Source organism: Mirounga leonina, unplaced genomic scaffold (genome assembly GCF_011800145.1).
Source record: "Mirounga leonina isolate KUSES-001 unplaced genomic scaffold, KU_Mleo_1.0 Mir_53, whole genome shotgun sequence".
Classification (NCBI taxonomy): Eukaryota; Metazoa; Chordata; class Mammalia; order Carnivora; family Phocidae; genus Mirounga; species Mirounga leonina.
In genome coordinates this window covers 83,265,369-83,283,312 of record NW_023270807.1, presented here as the reverse complement: position 1 = coordinate 83,283,312, position 17,944 = coordinate 83,265,369, and the positions used below count along the sequence as shown (strand labels likewise).

Sequence of the window (17,944 nt, the reverse complement as noted above, 5' to 3'; positions counted from 1 at the left end):
GTAGAAGGAGTTGGGGGAGCTGCCCATAGGGAGGGAATGTAGAGGTTCTAGGTGGAGAGGTTCTAAGTCCTAGAAAAAGCATGTGATATGGGTCTTAGGCTCCTGCATTCCCAGCAGTTCCTGTAATAGTTCCCTGGCAGCTAGCCAGCTCTGGTTTTCCAAAAGCCTGCAGAGGTAGAATTTCTCCCTGCCCTACCTGCTTGCCAAGACTAGGATGATTTATTGGAGAACAAAGATGTTTGCTCCACAGAGAAAAAAGGCTAAACATCAAAGTGTAATCAATCAATCAACTGACAAGTGTGAATGATCATTTTAGATCTTTACCTCTTGGGAGCTCAGGGGATGGAGGAAGTTGCTCCCAAAGAGCCATGCACAGAGATAGGAATAGGTAGAGACAGTAGTGAAGACTGAATTGTCAATAGATATATACTGAAAATTTCCTAGGGTCTCCTCTGGCCTGGGTCCAGTACACCTCTTTACCTGGGTGCTTTTTCAAGTGTAGCTAAGAATTTAGGCCAATCTGTTTCTCAGGGTTTGAGAAGACTTTGTCTGAGCCTATGGGAATTTTTTTCTTCTTTTTTAAATAATAATTTTAGTTCTCAGAAGATCTGTCACTGAGAAAGCAAGAAGCTTAGATATGCACAAATCCATTCAGTGATAGGTGAAATGACTTAGTAATTTTTGAGTGTCTAGATCATCTGAGAAAGTCTTTTCAAAACTGTTTGTCCTTAGTCTTTCTGATTCAGCCTCTTCATTCTCAGTCCACGGGCTCCACCTCCTCTTCCCTCCTACTGTCAGCAGGGGTTCAGTGCGGCTAGGGCCAGCCAGAGAGGCAGGAGGGTGACCTGGGCCAGCGTGGATGGTTAGTGCCAAGAGCAAGGTGCAAGCTAACAGCAATAGCACAGTGTCTATATCCACGCTATGAAGGAGGACTTCGCTGTTTGAACTTTGCAAGCTCCTTGAAGGACAAACAATGTCTAATTTGGTTTTGTTTTCACGGCACTTCACACAATGCCTGGTACACAATGGGCTTTCAAAAAGTGATTGTCACATTGGCCATCTAAGGGTGGGACCTTGGGGGACATTTCATTTTCTAAATGATGCAGTTCCATTTTGTTGGGATGTGGATTTTTTTTAATAGTGACCCCACATTATTTCCACAACTGGTAATATCATGTAAATAATTCTAAACATAGGAATAATAGTTGAAGAAAGTCCTGAAAGCAAAAGAGAAATAATAGCTTGGGGTGTCAAAGCAAAAGGAAAAACCTAGACATGGTTGAGAGACTAAAGAGACTGGGGACAGCTAATGGCAGGAAGAGCAAGAGAGGAAGTTGTGAAAGACATAGTCTGGTACGAGCCAGCATCCATTGCCCAAAAAAGGCAAGATTCAGGTGTAGGTTCAAGCTATGCTTTGGGGAACTGAGGGAGGGAAAGAGTATGAGAAAAGGGTGAACCATCAACATCTCTCTGGGTAGTTCTCTTATGCTTAGGGAGTCTCACCACTACCCTAGGACCTAGCTCCTTGGCCTGACTTTTTAAGTTCCTGCTAATTTCCAATTTATCTTCTGTTCCTCTCTAGGTCAGACTCAATACTCTAGGCAGGCCATGTGTCTTGCAGGCTTTACTTCTCCCTGATTCCAGGTTTTAACCTGAGCTGCAATTTCTCTCCAAAAGACTGTCCTTGAAATATTTCCTTGATTCATACAAATCCTTCAAAATCTAGTTCAAGTTGTTTCACTTCAGAGAGCATTACTTACTTTTTGATATTCTTCAGTGTGTCAAGGATGATGCAGGTCTCCTTGAGATTTCCCAATGCCACAAACAGAAGTCACATGGGTGTGCATGAGACACTTAAGAGTCTTTTAAAGAATCTATTTTTTTACTTTAAATAATGGCAGGATTTTTTTCTTAACTTGGAAGAGTGAATGTTTGCATCTTAAATTTCTATTTTCCCACTCTCCTGGTATCTGCTATTAGCACATAGGTATAAAATTTCATTAAGAGCAAGTTTCTATTTCAGGTTTACATCTAGAAAATGAAAGTAATTTGCATGCTCAGGTACTGTTGGGATTCCTGGGAGACATGAGCATGGGGAAGATATGCTATACCAATCACAAGACCTTGGTAATGAACCATACCCTGCAACTCTAAAGAAACGCTAACTGAAAATGATCATTTTGACTTACAAATTCATGCAATTGAAATATTATGTACACCTGGGTAATTGTTTCATTGATGAAATGAATTTCAAATAGGGCTTGGGCCTTAAAGAGTAAAAGCAAATATATGGGACAAAAAGATAATACAAAGTTAATGTTTCAAAAAGGCCACTGACCAACTCTCCAAGTACTGAATTCCTTTTGCAGTTCAGTTTCTATGCTTTTAAAAAGATATACACAGCTTTTGAAATACTTTCTTATTCTTTCTAGGACCAGATGACCAAGAGTACCACTGGATTAATTCTTCCTTTACCTTCCTGCAGTTGGTTTATAGACCAGTCCATGCATTCCACTTTTATAACCAGCCACATAGGTTCCCCTTTCTTATCATAGAGATTTTTGTAAATTGACCCATAAATATAGGACAATGAAATACAGTCTCTATTTTTCACCATGAACTGAAAAGTAAATTCTACCAATATCCATTAGGAGCCCAATATATACCAACATTGTGCAAGACTCTGAGGCATCTTGATGAGTAGAGTCTGAAGTCTAGAAGAATAGAAATATTGAGAAGAGAGTCTACGATGAATATATATATATTTTTAAAGATTTTATTTATTTATTTGAGAGAGACACAGCGAAAGAGGGAACACAAGCAGGGGGAGTGGGAGAGGGAGAAGCAGGCTTCCCGCGGAGCAGCGAGCCCAGTGTGGGGCTCGATCCCAGGACCCTGGGATCGTGACCGGAGCCAAAGGCAGACGCTTAACGACTGAGCCACCCAGGCGCCCCTACGATGAATATATTAAAATCAATTCCTAAATTTCCTGGACTTTCCAGTATACAATTTATTCAATGACATACCAAATTGGCAATAATCTCCATTCTGACCAAAAGTCAACTCTTGGTTGACTGTGGCAACAGAAGCAAGACATCAGAAATAACACATATAAGTATACCTAGAAATACCCAACATCACACCTTCTCAGATATTCTCCCTTTCCTTCCTTTATGAGCCCATGGCAGTCTGTTACAATTATGCTGCGGATGGTCAATACTCAATTTCTCTTCTTTAGCTGGAGAACAGAGCCATAAAATTGCATCAATAAAGTAAATAATGAAATATATAAACAAAAAGAATTGAAAGAGAAGAGCTTGAAGGAGCCACAGATGAAATACTACACATTTAAATATTGGATAGCAGGCTATACTTTTAGGACTAGACTTTTTTGGTATAAGTTTATAAACATACAATAATTTGCATCAGAACTTTTTAATGTATATCATTGCCAGAACTCTAGCATAAGAAGAAAAGAATGGCTTCTATTAAATTTACTTTGTAAATTGCTAAATATCTTGCAAATCAATATAAAACACAATGCAGCATTCACACACCAGAGTGTATTTCACTTAGATTACTTTGTAAGAGAGTTTTTTCCCCTGTGAGTTGGTAATGAGCATACTGCACAGTAAGAGATAATTAACTATAACCTATATTAAATATGAACCAGGTTCTAAATGTCTTCATATTTTTGCTCATCTGTATTTTATTTGACCCTCTTAAGGTCCTGAAACAGTAATAGACTATAATAACAAACATAAAATGCAAGAGCCTTTGAAAGATATTTCCTTAACTCTTCAATTAACTGGCTGGAAAGTTCATTTGACTTCTCAGGTTATTAACATTGTAAATGGTAACACATTTGGAATTAGAAGTGCTTTAGAGAAAAAAATATATACCTAATGAACACAGAAAATATCTGAGTGTAGAAAAAAAGTGATTTCATTTTTTAAAATAATAATCTCTGAATAGCTTTGAGCTATTGATGACTCATTAGTTGACAACCTCAAATTAGTGATTAATTCACTAACCCTTAGGGTGACTGACAGAAATAAGCTGGGAAATAAACACTGATAATATCTATTAAAATGTATTTTTAAATCAACTAAGAATATTTTCTCACTGCTTCCATGTTTAAAAATTATAAGCTTGGTTTTATTCCAAAATAAAGTGTAAATGGGATGCCATTTGTTATGCATGGGTTTTCAATAAGCATTAAAAACATATGGTATTGTCTCCTCTCCCTCAAATCCCACACTTCTTCCTTCCCTCCTCCTTGTCTTCCTGCCTTCCTTCTTGTACATGTGGTTTTTTGAATATGGATGCAAATGACTCATTTTAGTTCCATAAATCTTGTTCAAAGATAATATAATGGCTCAGGCAGGCATAATGGCATAATTTTCATGGCAGAGCTTCATAGTTAATATATTAAAATGCAGAAAATCAATGTAAAAGATAAATACTAAAAATTCCCATTCCAAACTCTGTGCCTTATCTAATGTCTGTCCCAAGTATATCATGCCCTGTGCACCCCGCACATACTTCTAAGATGTGATGGAAGTCTCAACACTCTATCTCCTGCCTGAAATTTTAGATACTTTTCTCTTTGCCAGTCCTAATCAACTCAAAATCTATTCATCAGAATTTGAACATATGTTTTTTTAAAAAACCTTAAAAAAAAAAAAACAACTTGGCTTGATTTTAATTGATGTAGATCACGGGAATCAACAGTCTTGGATTCAAGTCCTAGTTTTGCCACTAACTTGTGGTCCCACTGGGTGTCAGTTCTAATGTCTTATTGCTTCTGAATTCCAGGCTTTTATGTTTCCATAGCAAGTATTCAACCTCTGTATCACAAATATCATGGCATTATGATCTAGATTATAAATAATTGCACTGCAAACAAAATCTCTAAATTTAATTTACAGAGTACACATGCTCCTGGAGACACAATCCATACTCTTTGGTGAAGAGAAGGAACTAGGAAATCATTAGAAATCTCAAAGTATTAGATGGTGAATTAATAGGGAGGAATGAAAATAAATTTCTCAGTAATTTCTGTAATAAAATAACTACTGAACCAACCAGTAGTAAAGGGAAGCAATAAGAACAGAATAGTCAAAGTTTAAGATTATAATGAAGACCAACTTGATGTGTGACAATGACAAGATCCTATGTGTAGAGATTCCTGTATACTCTTTATTACTTACTTTCTCTTTTCTTACAGTCAACAAAAGAAGAAATACACATGAAAATCAGTTTACCAGAGATGTGTTTCCAGAATAGGGACTGACTGCCGACATTTAAAGGTTGAGGGACCTTAGGAAACAAATTGAGTGTTGCTGGAGTGGTGGGGGGTGGGAGGGATGGGGTGGCTGGGTGATAGACCTGGGGGGGGTTTGTGCTATGGTGAGCACTGTGAATTGTGTAGGACTGTTGAATCACAGACCTATACCTCTGAAACAAATAATACATTGTATGTTAAAAAAAAAAAAAGGAGAAGATAGTAGGAAGGGAAAAATGAAGGGGGGGTATCGGAGGGAGAGAGGAACCATGAGAGACTATGGACTCTCAGAAACAAACGGAGGGTTCTAGAGGGGAGGGGGCATGGGGATGGATTAGCCTGGTGATGGGCATTAAAGAGGGCACGTATTGAATGGAGCACTGGATGTTATACACAAACAATGAATCATGGATCACCACATCAAAAACTAATGATGTAATGTATGGTGATTAACATAACATAATAAAATTAAATTTTAAAAAACTAAAAAAAATAAAGGTTGAGGGACCTAATTCTGTCACTTTAATGAACCCTGTTCTTGGGCAAGCCTGATTTTTAAATTCTATCTCAAGATGGCATCAATGAGTAAAAGGCACTTGAATGAAGTTGGTTTTCCCCCCTTAGGCCATCATCCTGAAAGAAGCAGCATATAGAAAGAAACCAACTGAATTACTTCAGTTCGAATTCAGATCACAAAGGACTTAAATCATTAAATGGGGATCTGATCCAACATTGCGGTTATTATTATTATTGATATAAGGCCTGAGATGGGATTATATATGGCATGTGGGAAGGGTAACAGGGCAATTCTTTGGAATTAAGAGGCAGGATAATCTATGTATGGTGCTGCTACTTGGAGAATAGTTGAAGATCTTTGAACAATCTGGTTGGATGTATATCATTGGGCAGGCCAAGACTTTCATATTTAAAACACTATAGGTAAAGTTTTGGTAAATTGATGGATTTTTAAAAATTTTATTTTACCTCTTTTAGTCATTCATGGTATGTTTCCATAAATTAAAAAGGGTTAAATTTGAACTGCTAAAGAAAGTAACTAAAAATTTATCTTTAGTAAATTGTTCATTGCTAGTACAATATCCATTTTGATACAAAGCTGGGCTAAAAGTTTCCTTTTTACTGATATTACCACTGTTTCTTCTAAAATTACATAAACAGAAACAATAATTTGACTTTGAAAACTTTTACAATTGATAGCTGCTTTGAAGCCAAGAGTTTAAGATACACTCTTATCCAAATATGGGAATATATATACTTTGAAGTTTATACCTCTTAATACCATCCACCTATTTTGCCCATTCCTCCATCCCCTCCCTTCTGGCAACCACCAATCTGTTCTCTTTATTTATGAGTCTGTTTCTAGTTTTTGTGCTTTTGCTTGTTTGTTCATTGGTTTTGTTTTTTAGATGTACATATAAATGAAATCATATATTTTTTGCTGTTTTCTGTCTAACTTATTTCACCCAGAATAATACCTTCTAGGTCCATCCCTCTTGTCACAAATGACAAGATTTCATTCTCTTTTATAGCCAAGTAATATTCCATAGTGTATATATACACATCTTCTTTATCCATTTATCTATTGATGGACACCTCAGTTGCTTCCATATCTTGGCTCTTGTGAACAGTGCTGCAGTAAACATACGGGTACATACATCTTTTTGAATTAGTGTTTTCATTTCCCTCAGGTAAAAACCCAGAAGTGGAATTATTAGAATGTACAGAACTTTCATTTTTAGCTTTTTGAGGAACTTCTGTATTGTTTTCCACAGTGGCTGCGTCAACTTACATTCCTACCAACAGTGTACAAGGGTTCTCTTTTCTCCATGTCCTCGCCAACATTTGTTATTTTTTGTCTTTTTGACACTAGTCAATCTGAAAAGTGAAAGGTGCTATCTCATTGTGGTTTTGCTTCACAATTCCCTGATAACTAGTCATGTTGAGCATTTTTTCATGGGTCTGTTGGCCATTTATTTTTTATTATCTATCAAAGTCAATATTTCCTGCTTCAAAGAAGCTGTACCTCTTTTGTCTAAATTATTATACTTGCATTATCAATGTTAAAGTAAATTTAATGTTGACCATACATCAACTTTGGGCCACCTGCCATCACCTGGGATAGATGCCTTTCACCCTGCTTATTAGTCTGCTGACACCTGGCTCACTTCTCTGAAAAAGCTCCTTTGGTTTGGGGGAATGTATTAGTTCCCTATGGCTGCTGTAACAAAATACACAGATTTAGTGGGTTAACATAACATATACTTATTCACTTACAGTTCTGGAGGTGGGAAGTCCAAAGTCAGTTTCACTAGGCTAAGGTCAAGGTGTCAGCAGGACTGGTTCCTGCAGAGGCTCTGAGAGAATCCATTTCCCTGCTTTTTCCAGTTCTAGAGCTTTGTTCCTTCCATTTCTTGGCTTCTGGCTCCTCCCTCCATCTTCAAAGCCAGGATCTTAGCATCTTCTATTTTCTCTCTGGTTTGATCACATCATCTCCTCTGTAGTCAACTCTTTCTTAGCCTCCTTCTCGTGAGTACTCTTGTGATCACAATGGACCCATCTGAATAATACAGGATAATCTCCCCCATCTCAACATCTTTCATTTAGTTAGAGTTACAAGTGATTTTTTGCCATATAAGGTAACATTCACAGGTTATGGGGAATGGCACATGAACATTTTTAGGAGGCCTTTATTCATAGTGCCACTGCGGTATATCTGGGGGTGGGATGTGGTTAAGGTGAAGAAGGTGGGAAAGCTCTCAGGTGACACTTTCAGATAGTAATAGAAATGCTGAATGCTCACTGTGTGCCCAGCTAGGAACCATTGTGGATCCTCTATGAGCATCAGCTGATTTAATCTGTACTAGCCAGGGAGTGGAGCTGGTACTCAGATGGTATTCACTGGTGGTCTTGCCTCAACAGTGGCAGAAGCCAGAAAGTGGCAGAGCCAAGTGCAAATCCTGGTACTCTGGCTCCAACATCCACGAGTCTAAACCCTCTGCTCTACTGTGGTTCTTTCTCCTCATTATTTGAGAAGTAAACTGCTGCAGAGATAACGACAGGCAGTGGGTCTTCATCCCAGGGCATCAAGAATCCCGAGCCTTTAGAGTTTGGGCTTTATTGTTGATATTCGTACTCATTTCACTTCACAGTTGAGGAATCTAAGGCTTGAAATTAAGAAATTAATTTAAATTGAAGTGAAATTGAGATTTTGATTTACTGAAAGCTACAGAGCTGCGGTACTGAAGCCATTGGAGGCATCCTGTGTTTTTCTTACCTGCTCTAGGCTAAGAACATTCACTTAGCTCTCCCACTTCTCAAAGGCACACCTCGTGGTATAGGCAGGCTTGTGTTCCCCTCCAAATTCATACGTTGAAGTCCTAACCTCCTGTACTTCAGAATGTTATCATATTTGTAGATAGGTAGGACCTTGAAAAAGATGATAAAGGTGAAATGAGGCCCTAATCTAATAGGACTGCTGTGCTCATAAAGAAGAGAGACCCAGAGATGTGCCAGCCGAAGAAAGGTCACTTGAGAACATAGGGAAAAGATGGCCTTCTGTAAGCCAAGAAGACAGGCCTCAGGAGAAACCAAACACCTTGATCTTGGACTTCTATCCTTTAGATCTATGAGGAAATAAATTTCTCTTGTTTAGGTCATCCAGCTTGTGGTATTCTGTTATGGCAACCCCAGCAAACTAATACATCCCAGGTAGACCACAGGCCTTACAAACCCTTTGGACTAGAGGCAACTAGCCCACAGTTCAGATAGCTGAAGTTTCCCAAAGGAAGAAATGGGAGTTCCTAAATAATTTTCAAAATTTATAAAAGCTTAAGGGAAATGTACAAAATGCACTCTAACTAAAATTCCAAGTTTCATTGCTTTTGCGCAGAATTGCATCGAATCAACATGGTAACATGCACTGTCTCATATTCATCTGAAGCTTTAATTAGCAACATGTGTCTGATTAATTTAACGTAAAGTTAATCAATCATTTCACAAAGCTGACTTGTTTGGGAAATAAAAAGCTCAGACTTTTTGATGAAGAGAAGGATGAGCAGCAATCACTGCTTTGAGCCCCAATTCCTTTATTTGAATCCTCTAAGACCCATGCTGTTTAATCCTCTTCAAATTGTTACAGCTTTTTCAGGGGTGAATTGAGCAAATTATATGGCTTTAGTCATTTGTCACATCAGGGGTGTTTAGAGTCACTGTTTTCAAACTTGGGAGTATCACTGACATTTGCTAGGTGCTATATACCTGGTTGTATTCCTGAAAGCCAATGAAATTTTAAGTGAAAATGATCCCAAGTGTATTAGGGTTCTCCAGAAAAACTGAACCAATAGGATAGAGATAGATAGATGATAGATAGATGATAGATAGATAGATAGATAGATAGATGATAGATAGATAGATGATAGAGATAGATGATAGATAGATAGATAGATAATAGATAGATATAGAGAAATTTATTATGAAGCATTAACTCACATTATTGTGGAGGCCAAGAAATCCCATGATCTGCTATCTGCAAACTAGAGAGGCCCAGGAGAGGTAGCGGTGTAGCTCCACTCCCAGCCCGAAGGCCTAAGAACCAGGGAAGCCAATGGAATAAACCTCAGTCCAAATCCAAAGGCCCAAGAAGCAGGAGTACCAATGTCTGAGGGCAGGAAGACAGATGTCTCAGCTCAAGCACAAAGAACAGATTGGCCCTTCTTCTGTCTTTTTGTTCTATTCAATCCCTCAACAGATTAGATGATGTCCATCTGCACTGGTGATCAGTTGATAGATTAAAATGTGAATCTCTTCTGTAAATACCCTTACAAACACACCTAGAAATCTGGGCATCCCTTAGTCCAGTCAAGTTGACACATAAAATTAATCACACAAGGAGAACAAATATGAAAATAGCCTAATTAAATAGGTGGCTAGACCTAGCTCTTTAACAGAAGCAAAATAAGAAAGCCACAGAACCCAATACATATACTAGAGTATCAGGCGCCTTCAGTAGAATATATCTTGGAAGTTTGAAAAACAATACTTTAAACAGAATTGCATATTTTATTTAAAAAATGATAGCAAATGTAGGCAGAACACAAATTTCTATTAAGAACAGAAGTTTATTAAATGTTTTATAGTAAAATATTGAGTCCACTCTATTAAAATACACAAGCTTGGTGTTCTAACAAGTAACATTGACTCAATTCAGGGAAGCTCATGATGCCAACACAGGGGGAATTGTGGGGAGCTACGAACAGAAATATATCTTCCTTCTCCTTTTCCACAATAGCTGCAATAATACAGATGCTCAGAAACATTTAGGCATTGGGAATAACCTGTAAAATTTCCTGAGTATTCCATTAAACATCTCTTACAATTAAATATTACCTTAATGGAAAACATGAACATTTTCTGATGGAAACATTCATTTTCACATTTGTTATCTTCAATAATTGAGAGCCACAATCCCAAAAATGTATTACACCATAAGAAAGTCTTTGGGGTCTTCATAAGGCTTTCCAGCACAAGGTAAATTTCAAGGCAATTTGTCAAGGACTAAATTTCCTTGAGTCACCAAGCTAGTGATAAACAAAGATAAAAAGAAATGTCAAGGTTAGCTGATTATTTTCCAAAGAACAGGATCTAAAAAATCTTGAGGGGAAAGAAGGATGTGGGAATGAATGGATGCTGGATGATAAAAGAGATGGCTAGGAAAGATACTGAGATTAGTTAGCATTAACTAACCCATAGTGTAATTTTGTGACTAATCAACATCTTCTTCATGTATATAATTATTTCAAGGTAGCATTCCTACAAACTAAATTGGTTCATTCCTTTTTCAAGTTAGTTGCAAAGAAATTTTGATTCTGAATATCTAAAGTTATGGCTAATAGCATTTTGATATTTACCCCTAAGAATAACTAGCATTCTTAGCCATGGCTCTTGAATACATGGTTTCTTGATAAAATATCACTAAAATAGAATTAATAATAAAAAAAGATATACCTACCCAGAGCTCAGGGTACTAGTCACAACCAACCTAAATAATTCCTATCGATTAGTTCACATAGAACTAAACCAATTTCACCAATTCACATTATTTAGCACACCCAGAAACTAGATCTTTCTCCTTTTAAATAATTTAACCAATTTTGTAAAAAAAAAAAAAAAAAAAAAAAGCAGTTGTTTAGAAAATCACACCTTAGATTTGTACTCATGCTCATTTATAAGTTTATATTGAGTCTTGGGCCTAAATTTGGTACTTCGAGTCCGCACTTTGGTACCCTACCTTTTCCTAACTGGACACTTGATTCTTGCAGATGACCATCAATGAAAGAACTTGAAAGTAAAGAAAGGGAATTTTAGTAGAGATGGAAGTGTTCTGTGTTCATATTGATAGAAGAGATACTGCTTTCAAAGGAAGGGAGAATATAAAATCATGTGTGATCATAGAAAGTCTTGGAATCATAAGTAACCCAAACATACAGCCGTCTCCACCACAGAATTAAGCAACCAGGTCTAACCCACTACAGACTATTTGATTAAAAAGGCTTATAACCCATACTTTAACATGGAAACACTGGTGAAAATAGTTTTAAAATATATAGCCTTGTAAAATGATACATTTTTGAACATTAAAACCTCGTTTCAGAAGTTCCCCGCTTTAGGTTGTTACTCAGAAACTCATCATGTTCAAAACTCAAATTGTTATGAGATCTTGAAATCATGAGAAGCTTCTCCTTATTGGTAAAGTCTTTTTTGATCGCAGCTTGGGGCACAAGCAGCCTCTCCATGGGGTCCTCTTTATTCTCTAGTTTCATGTATCCTTTGCTGTTGCTTCGATCCAACCGAGGCCAACTTGGGTGTTTCCGTTGTTCTGCCTGAACAGTTAGGGTGGAGGGACCCCTGTCCAAGTCTAAGGATTTTGAATGTGACGAGAGCAAATGTAAAGATGTGTTGGACCCAAACTGTCTTCTAGCAGCCCCAGGAGACAAGAGCTGTCCAGCCCCGGGTCCGAGGGCCACGGAAGACTTGTACTGGCTCGACAATGACTCCCCAATGGAATTATTCCTTGGGAACACCATGCTGACTGGCTGGAAGGACTCACCGGCATTGGGCAAAGGGACCATGAGGGAATCCATTGACAAATTCCTTGACCTACTTTTGAGGTTCTCAGCATCTTCAGTGATGTTATCTATACTGGGCTCATCAATAACACAGTTATTAAGTTTGATCACAGGCAATGTAAAAGCACTGATGGATGATGACACAATTGATTTGGTTTCACATTTCTTAGGGCCACTGGTCTTATCATCTGTTGTCTTGGAGGGAGGTGGGTAGAGGCCAAAGACAGAGACGGAGCTGTCTGAAAGCAAAGGTGGCATGAGATGCCCCAAACTCTTATTTTCGTTTAGCACAAGTTCATCCTCCTCGACAGAGCTGTCCATCCAAAAACTGCTCCTAAAACCCGAGAAAGAGGCAATGGTATTTGCTGCCAGTCTCGAGGCACAGGAGCTCCCATTCTGCTTTACTTCTGTGTCTCCCATCAAACCAGTGTAGATGCCATTCATATGCTTTTGCTCCTTGATCCTCAGCGTGTGGATGTCGATGACTGTGGAATAGATATCCCTCATGTGTATGATCTTGGTTTCTTTGTCACGGTTCTCATGAAGAATGGCATTAGCACAAATGAAAATGAAAATGCCAATCCCCATGGTGAAAGGGCCAAGCATTTTCATTTTATCAGAATGCAGATGTTGCTCAAAGAAACGGACCACCACGCCACCTTGGTTCCGAATGACCTGAGTCTCGTTGGTTGACAGTGTTGTCTCAGCATCAATAAAATGTTCTTTTTGGGGCCAATATCCAAGGACTGCCATTGCAATTCCTACAATGGAGATAAGCACTCCTAAAATGAGGAAAAAACCAGATGGGGAATAAAGCCGGATTTTGCCTCGAACCACCACGACATCGGCCTGAGGCCGCCGCCTGACGGGTTTCTTCACTTGGGCAGTAGGCGATGGGCTGAGGCTGACATGATGCTGCGACCTGGCAGAGTCTTGCCTTTTCAAGGCGGCCAGGCCAGTTATCACTCCACCGGTTGCTATCATAGCTCAGCCTTTTGCTCTGAAAAGAAGGAAAAGAGATGATAATCTAATATGTTCCGGGACATGCTCACCAGTTCAACAAGTATTTATATGTTTTTGCTGTTGTTGTTTCATATAATGAAAAGGGGCAGAGGAATATCTTTTTAATTGACATAGCTTAAGTAGAAGTTTTATTTATTGAATAATGTAAAATCCTGGAGATTTCCTTTATTGGCTGATCTGGTATCTCTAGTATTAATGAAACGTGAGCTCAAGGTATATTTTACTTAAATAATTTTTCACTTATATAAAACAGTCCCTGGGGGCGCCTGGGTGGCTCAGTCCGTTAAGTGGCTGCTTTCGGCTCAGGTCATGATCCTGGGGTCTTGGGATGGAGCCCCACATCTGGCTCCCTGCTCAGCAGAGAGCCTATTTCTCCCTCTCCATCTGCCTGTCACTCTGCCTACTTGTGTTCTTTCTCTGTCTCTCTCTCTGTCAAATAAATAAATAAAATCTTAAAAAAAAAAAAAAAGTCCCTGGTCACAAGGCTCTCTCTCTTTCTCACACACACACACACACACACACACACGTGCGTGTAGGTGCACACAAGCACACCATCTTAAATTATCTGTGTTGTTTTAAAGAAATGGGATAATAGGCTCAAACCATCAAACCCTAGACTTACGAAGAAAATACATTCCAGCAACTCACAGTTTAAAACCCATTCTTGTGAAAGTCACCAGTGAACTCTTAACTCCCACATTTCATTTCTCCCGCTCCATTCTCAACCTCCCTATTTCTCTGTGTCCATGAACACTGCTGACCCCTCCTTCCTTGAAAATCTCTCTTCTCCAGTCTTTTGTGATCCTAAGTCTGGCTCTTCCCTGACCTCACTGACTACTTCAATTTTGGCTCATCTTCCCTCACCTACATGTAGACCACCTTCCCGAGAGGCCTATCTTTGGCCGTCTTCTCTTTATATCCTCCCTTGGAGTTCACATCCACTCCTACACCAGCCACCATTACCTCTGTGCTAATGAATCCCAAGCCTGTCTTTCAGACTGTAGCCTGAGTTCCCACTTCACATCTCCGCCTCACCACTGGGGAGCACATGTACATTCATGCACCACTAGCAAAGCTGAACCCACCTTCCTCCAGTCCTGCTTGACTTGTCTGACTTCCTTAATGGTGTCACTTCTTAGGTTTGACTCTTCATAATTATCTTTAACTCCTCCCTTTCTTCTTCCTCTCATCTTCTCATCAGGTTCTAAATCCTAGAAATGTTCACTACCTGATGTCTCTCAATTCGACCCTCCATTCCAATCCTAACCCTCCCAGCCCAGGGCAGCTCGTAGTACCTCTTACTAGACCGTTATAATAACCTCCCAGCTGGCCTTCCAAACTCCAATTTCTCTTTCTCCAGTCAAGCTTTTACGTTGAGTACAGATTAATTATCTGATTAATTATCCTCAAACACAGCTCTGAAATTGTTTAAAGAGTGGAATAATGGATAAACATTCCCCATTACCTAGCAGAGTTAAATCTGGGATTTCAGACCCAGGGAATTTAGCTTTATCAGTAACTGCTCCCTTTCATTTACATAAAACTAAAACCTAACAATGTTCCCTGTGTTTTGTAACTGTACTATTTCTGAGGCTTTGTTAATAATGTTTCATTCATCTAAATTCCCCTTACCCTCCACACCACATTGCACATATTAACATCTGGCTAGTCATCAAAGCTCACATCCCATTTCCTTTAGAAAGCCTTCTTTGTCTCACTCAGCAAATCCCACCCGAGCCCTCATTTCTCAGTGCATTTTAGCAAGTATTCTATGGCACTTGCTGCATTATAATGTCTCAGCTCTTTCAATTCTTGTGGTCCAACATCAAGTTCAATTCATATTTTCATTACCAAAAACATTCAATATAATAACTTGCACATAGCCAGTGTTCAAGAAACATGCTAAAACGTTCAGTAAGAGAATAATTCTTTTCCTGATTATTTGTTGGATGACCATCACATTACTATACTAACTTTCCTAGTTAAAAATATGAACAAACAAAATTAATACCAAAACAAAAAGCAACATGTGAGTTGGTAAAATATTTGTCATTATTTGTAAGAATAGCTCTCAAGCTGCCAGATCTGGCTGGTAGGAAACAGGATATTTTAGGACTCACAGGTCTCTGGCAAATTTTTGAGAGGGTTTCTTCATGGCATCAAATCTCATCTTGTGAAATTGAGCCCTCTTTTTGAATTCCTATTTATGATTTCTGAATTGTGTTTAAATAACCAGGATTGTGGATGGTATCTACACTTTAAGCTAGCTGAACAAGCTGGTGAGTAAATCCAGCCTTCTTTGGAATTATAACTAGGATTAAAATAGTTTAATACTGAAAGAACAAGCTATACTGTGACCCATAGCATAAGTCTATGAAATTTATCAAAGCAGACATACTGCAGTTCAGAATTTCTCCCCAACCTTGGCTACCACGGAGCTTAGTGTCAACCTATGTTTTCTTGACCCCAAAACAGTTTCAAATGTTTGAATAAAATAATTTGATTAGACAGAAGCCATCTAACTCAGTTACTTCCCTGTAGCAGGATGAGGATTCAGTTTGCAATCCTTCTGAACAGAATGAAAACAAGGCAAAGGCTTTCATCTGCTTTGAAAGACACCACCGTGAATTACCCTTCCATACAGAGTCCCCGTCCACCTCCATTTATTAAAACATTTCTGCCAGCATTACCATTCTCCATTCCTGAGGCTGACAGAGGAGAGGGGGCTGGAAGAGAGAATTGTATTTGAGAAAGATGGATGAGGATAAGAAGGCAGAAAAGAACAACAGTGAGTGGGCTTTGTGAGTAAGCAAGCTGGTTAGACTAGACAGGAAGGAAAAGCAAGGGTAGTCTAAGTGCAAAAACTCACAGCAAAAGGAAGGAGAAAAGAGTCTGGGCAGAGTTTAGAAATCAAGAACAGGGTAGGGGGAAATGAAAGGATGCCATGGCTTCTTCAACCAGGCTGCCTTGGCCAGGCCGAGACAGGGGCACCATGACTCTCAAGGATCAGCAAGCTCAGGGTAGGTGCCAATACCCTTCTTTAGTGAGCTGTTGTTATGACTGGGCCCAAAGTGACCCGGAGGGGAAAGCAAAGGTGCTTAAACGCAGTCACTGCTTCAAAGAACTTGAACCCCAGTGCAGGTGCTGGTTTATCTCCCTATAACAGAATTAATACCCCTAGAATGAAAGTTTCTATTATGGCGGAGCTTTACAGCAGCTTCCCACAGGTGAAAGCTTTCTAACTTGAATCACAGTGAAACGTCAAATGAATAGTATTTCAGGTAAGGTCAAGAGAAAGCAAGGCTGGAGCACAGAGCCCTGGTCTGCCTCTAGCACCCGGCTCAGCACTGAGGGAGGAAACCAGGTAAGGCTCGAGAGGAAAGGGAAGGCCAGGTCTTGGAAGGTAGCAAGGGTCACTCCCAAGTACCTGAATATTCCATTCACATGCGCCGGGGTTGGAGTAAGACACAAATACTGATTATTTTAATCTTAGGAAAGTTAATCTCAACTTGTAGACCGAAGCAGTAACAAGGGACTGACCCTGGGAACAACATAAAGATGCTAATGGCAGTTCTGCGATAAGAAGCCCGTGGAACTGTAAACGTGGAGAGAGTATATGCTCAGGCCTCTGCACCCCCAAACTGCAATGTCAACTTGGTTTACGGTGTTCAGTCTATGCGAAAGCGGCCTAAATCTTTTTTTTTTTTTTTAATTTATGCTGCAAAGCCACATCCCCTCCATCCTACACTTCTTTGACTCTGTGTGTGCTCTCTACCATCCCAGGGCAGGGCTGGGACTTATTTCCTTAAAGATCCAAGTGAAGAATTTTACTAACTGAATTTCATTCTGTTAACTTGGGCACAGAGTTTGTGTTTCTCAATCTCTCTGGATCCAAAGCTTTACCTAAACTTTTGGAACTTGAAGGAAGCCCTGTGGTATTCCAATAGAGACCTTCTCCTAAGAGGGTGCTGTTAGTTTGTGTAGATATTCTCTCATATAATTAGTAAACACCAACATCTGGTATTGCAGTTATAGCAGAAGACTCAAAATAGGTTTTCTGGCCTCAAGAATATAATGATCAGCAGCTACCTTTTTGAGGAGGCCATTTGACTAGTTATAAATAAACCTAACTAGAGGGTCAGCCACACTCACTTTCCATGTTCTCCAAAAGGTATCATGATTTTGTCAGAAGTCAAACTAAAAAACAGGTATGAATATAATTATCTGTTGACAACCAAAAAAAAAAAAATTAGTTTGGGTTAACTTTTAGCTACACATTCATCAGCCTATTTTCCATTCCCAGGGCTTGAGTCACCACAACGTTGCCTGACACAGCTAACAAGACAACCAGCTTATCATTTACACCTGCACCTTCTTCCTCACTGGGCAAACCAGCTCCCTGCGGGGCTGTCTCTGGCCCTTCACCATCTTACCCATTCATTGTAGATCTCAGAAATCATCAGTAGGGATTCAATCTCAGTGGCTACCTTTC

The 17,944-nt window shown here is 39.1% G+C and overlaps 1 protein-coding gene across 2 annotated transcripts in view; it reads right to left on the bottom strand.

Moving 5' to 3' along the window:
- Window positions 1-11,474: 11,474 nt before the first annotated feature.
- The window catches only part of TMEM200A (transmembrane protein 200A), a 69,092-nt gene continuing 62,622 nt past the window's right edge, over window positions 11,475-17,944 (bottom strand). For both annotated transcript variants that reach the window (XM_034990621.1, XM_034990620.1), the window contains one exon: window positions 11,475-13,429. In XM_034990621.1, the coding sequence (XP_034846512.1) occupies window positions 11,938-13,413 (1,476 nt within the window). In that variant the 5' untranslated portion in view covers window positions 13,414-13,429 and the 3' untranslated portion in view covers window positions 11,475-11,937. The remainder of the gene's footprint in view (window positions 13,430-17,944) is intronic.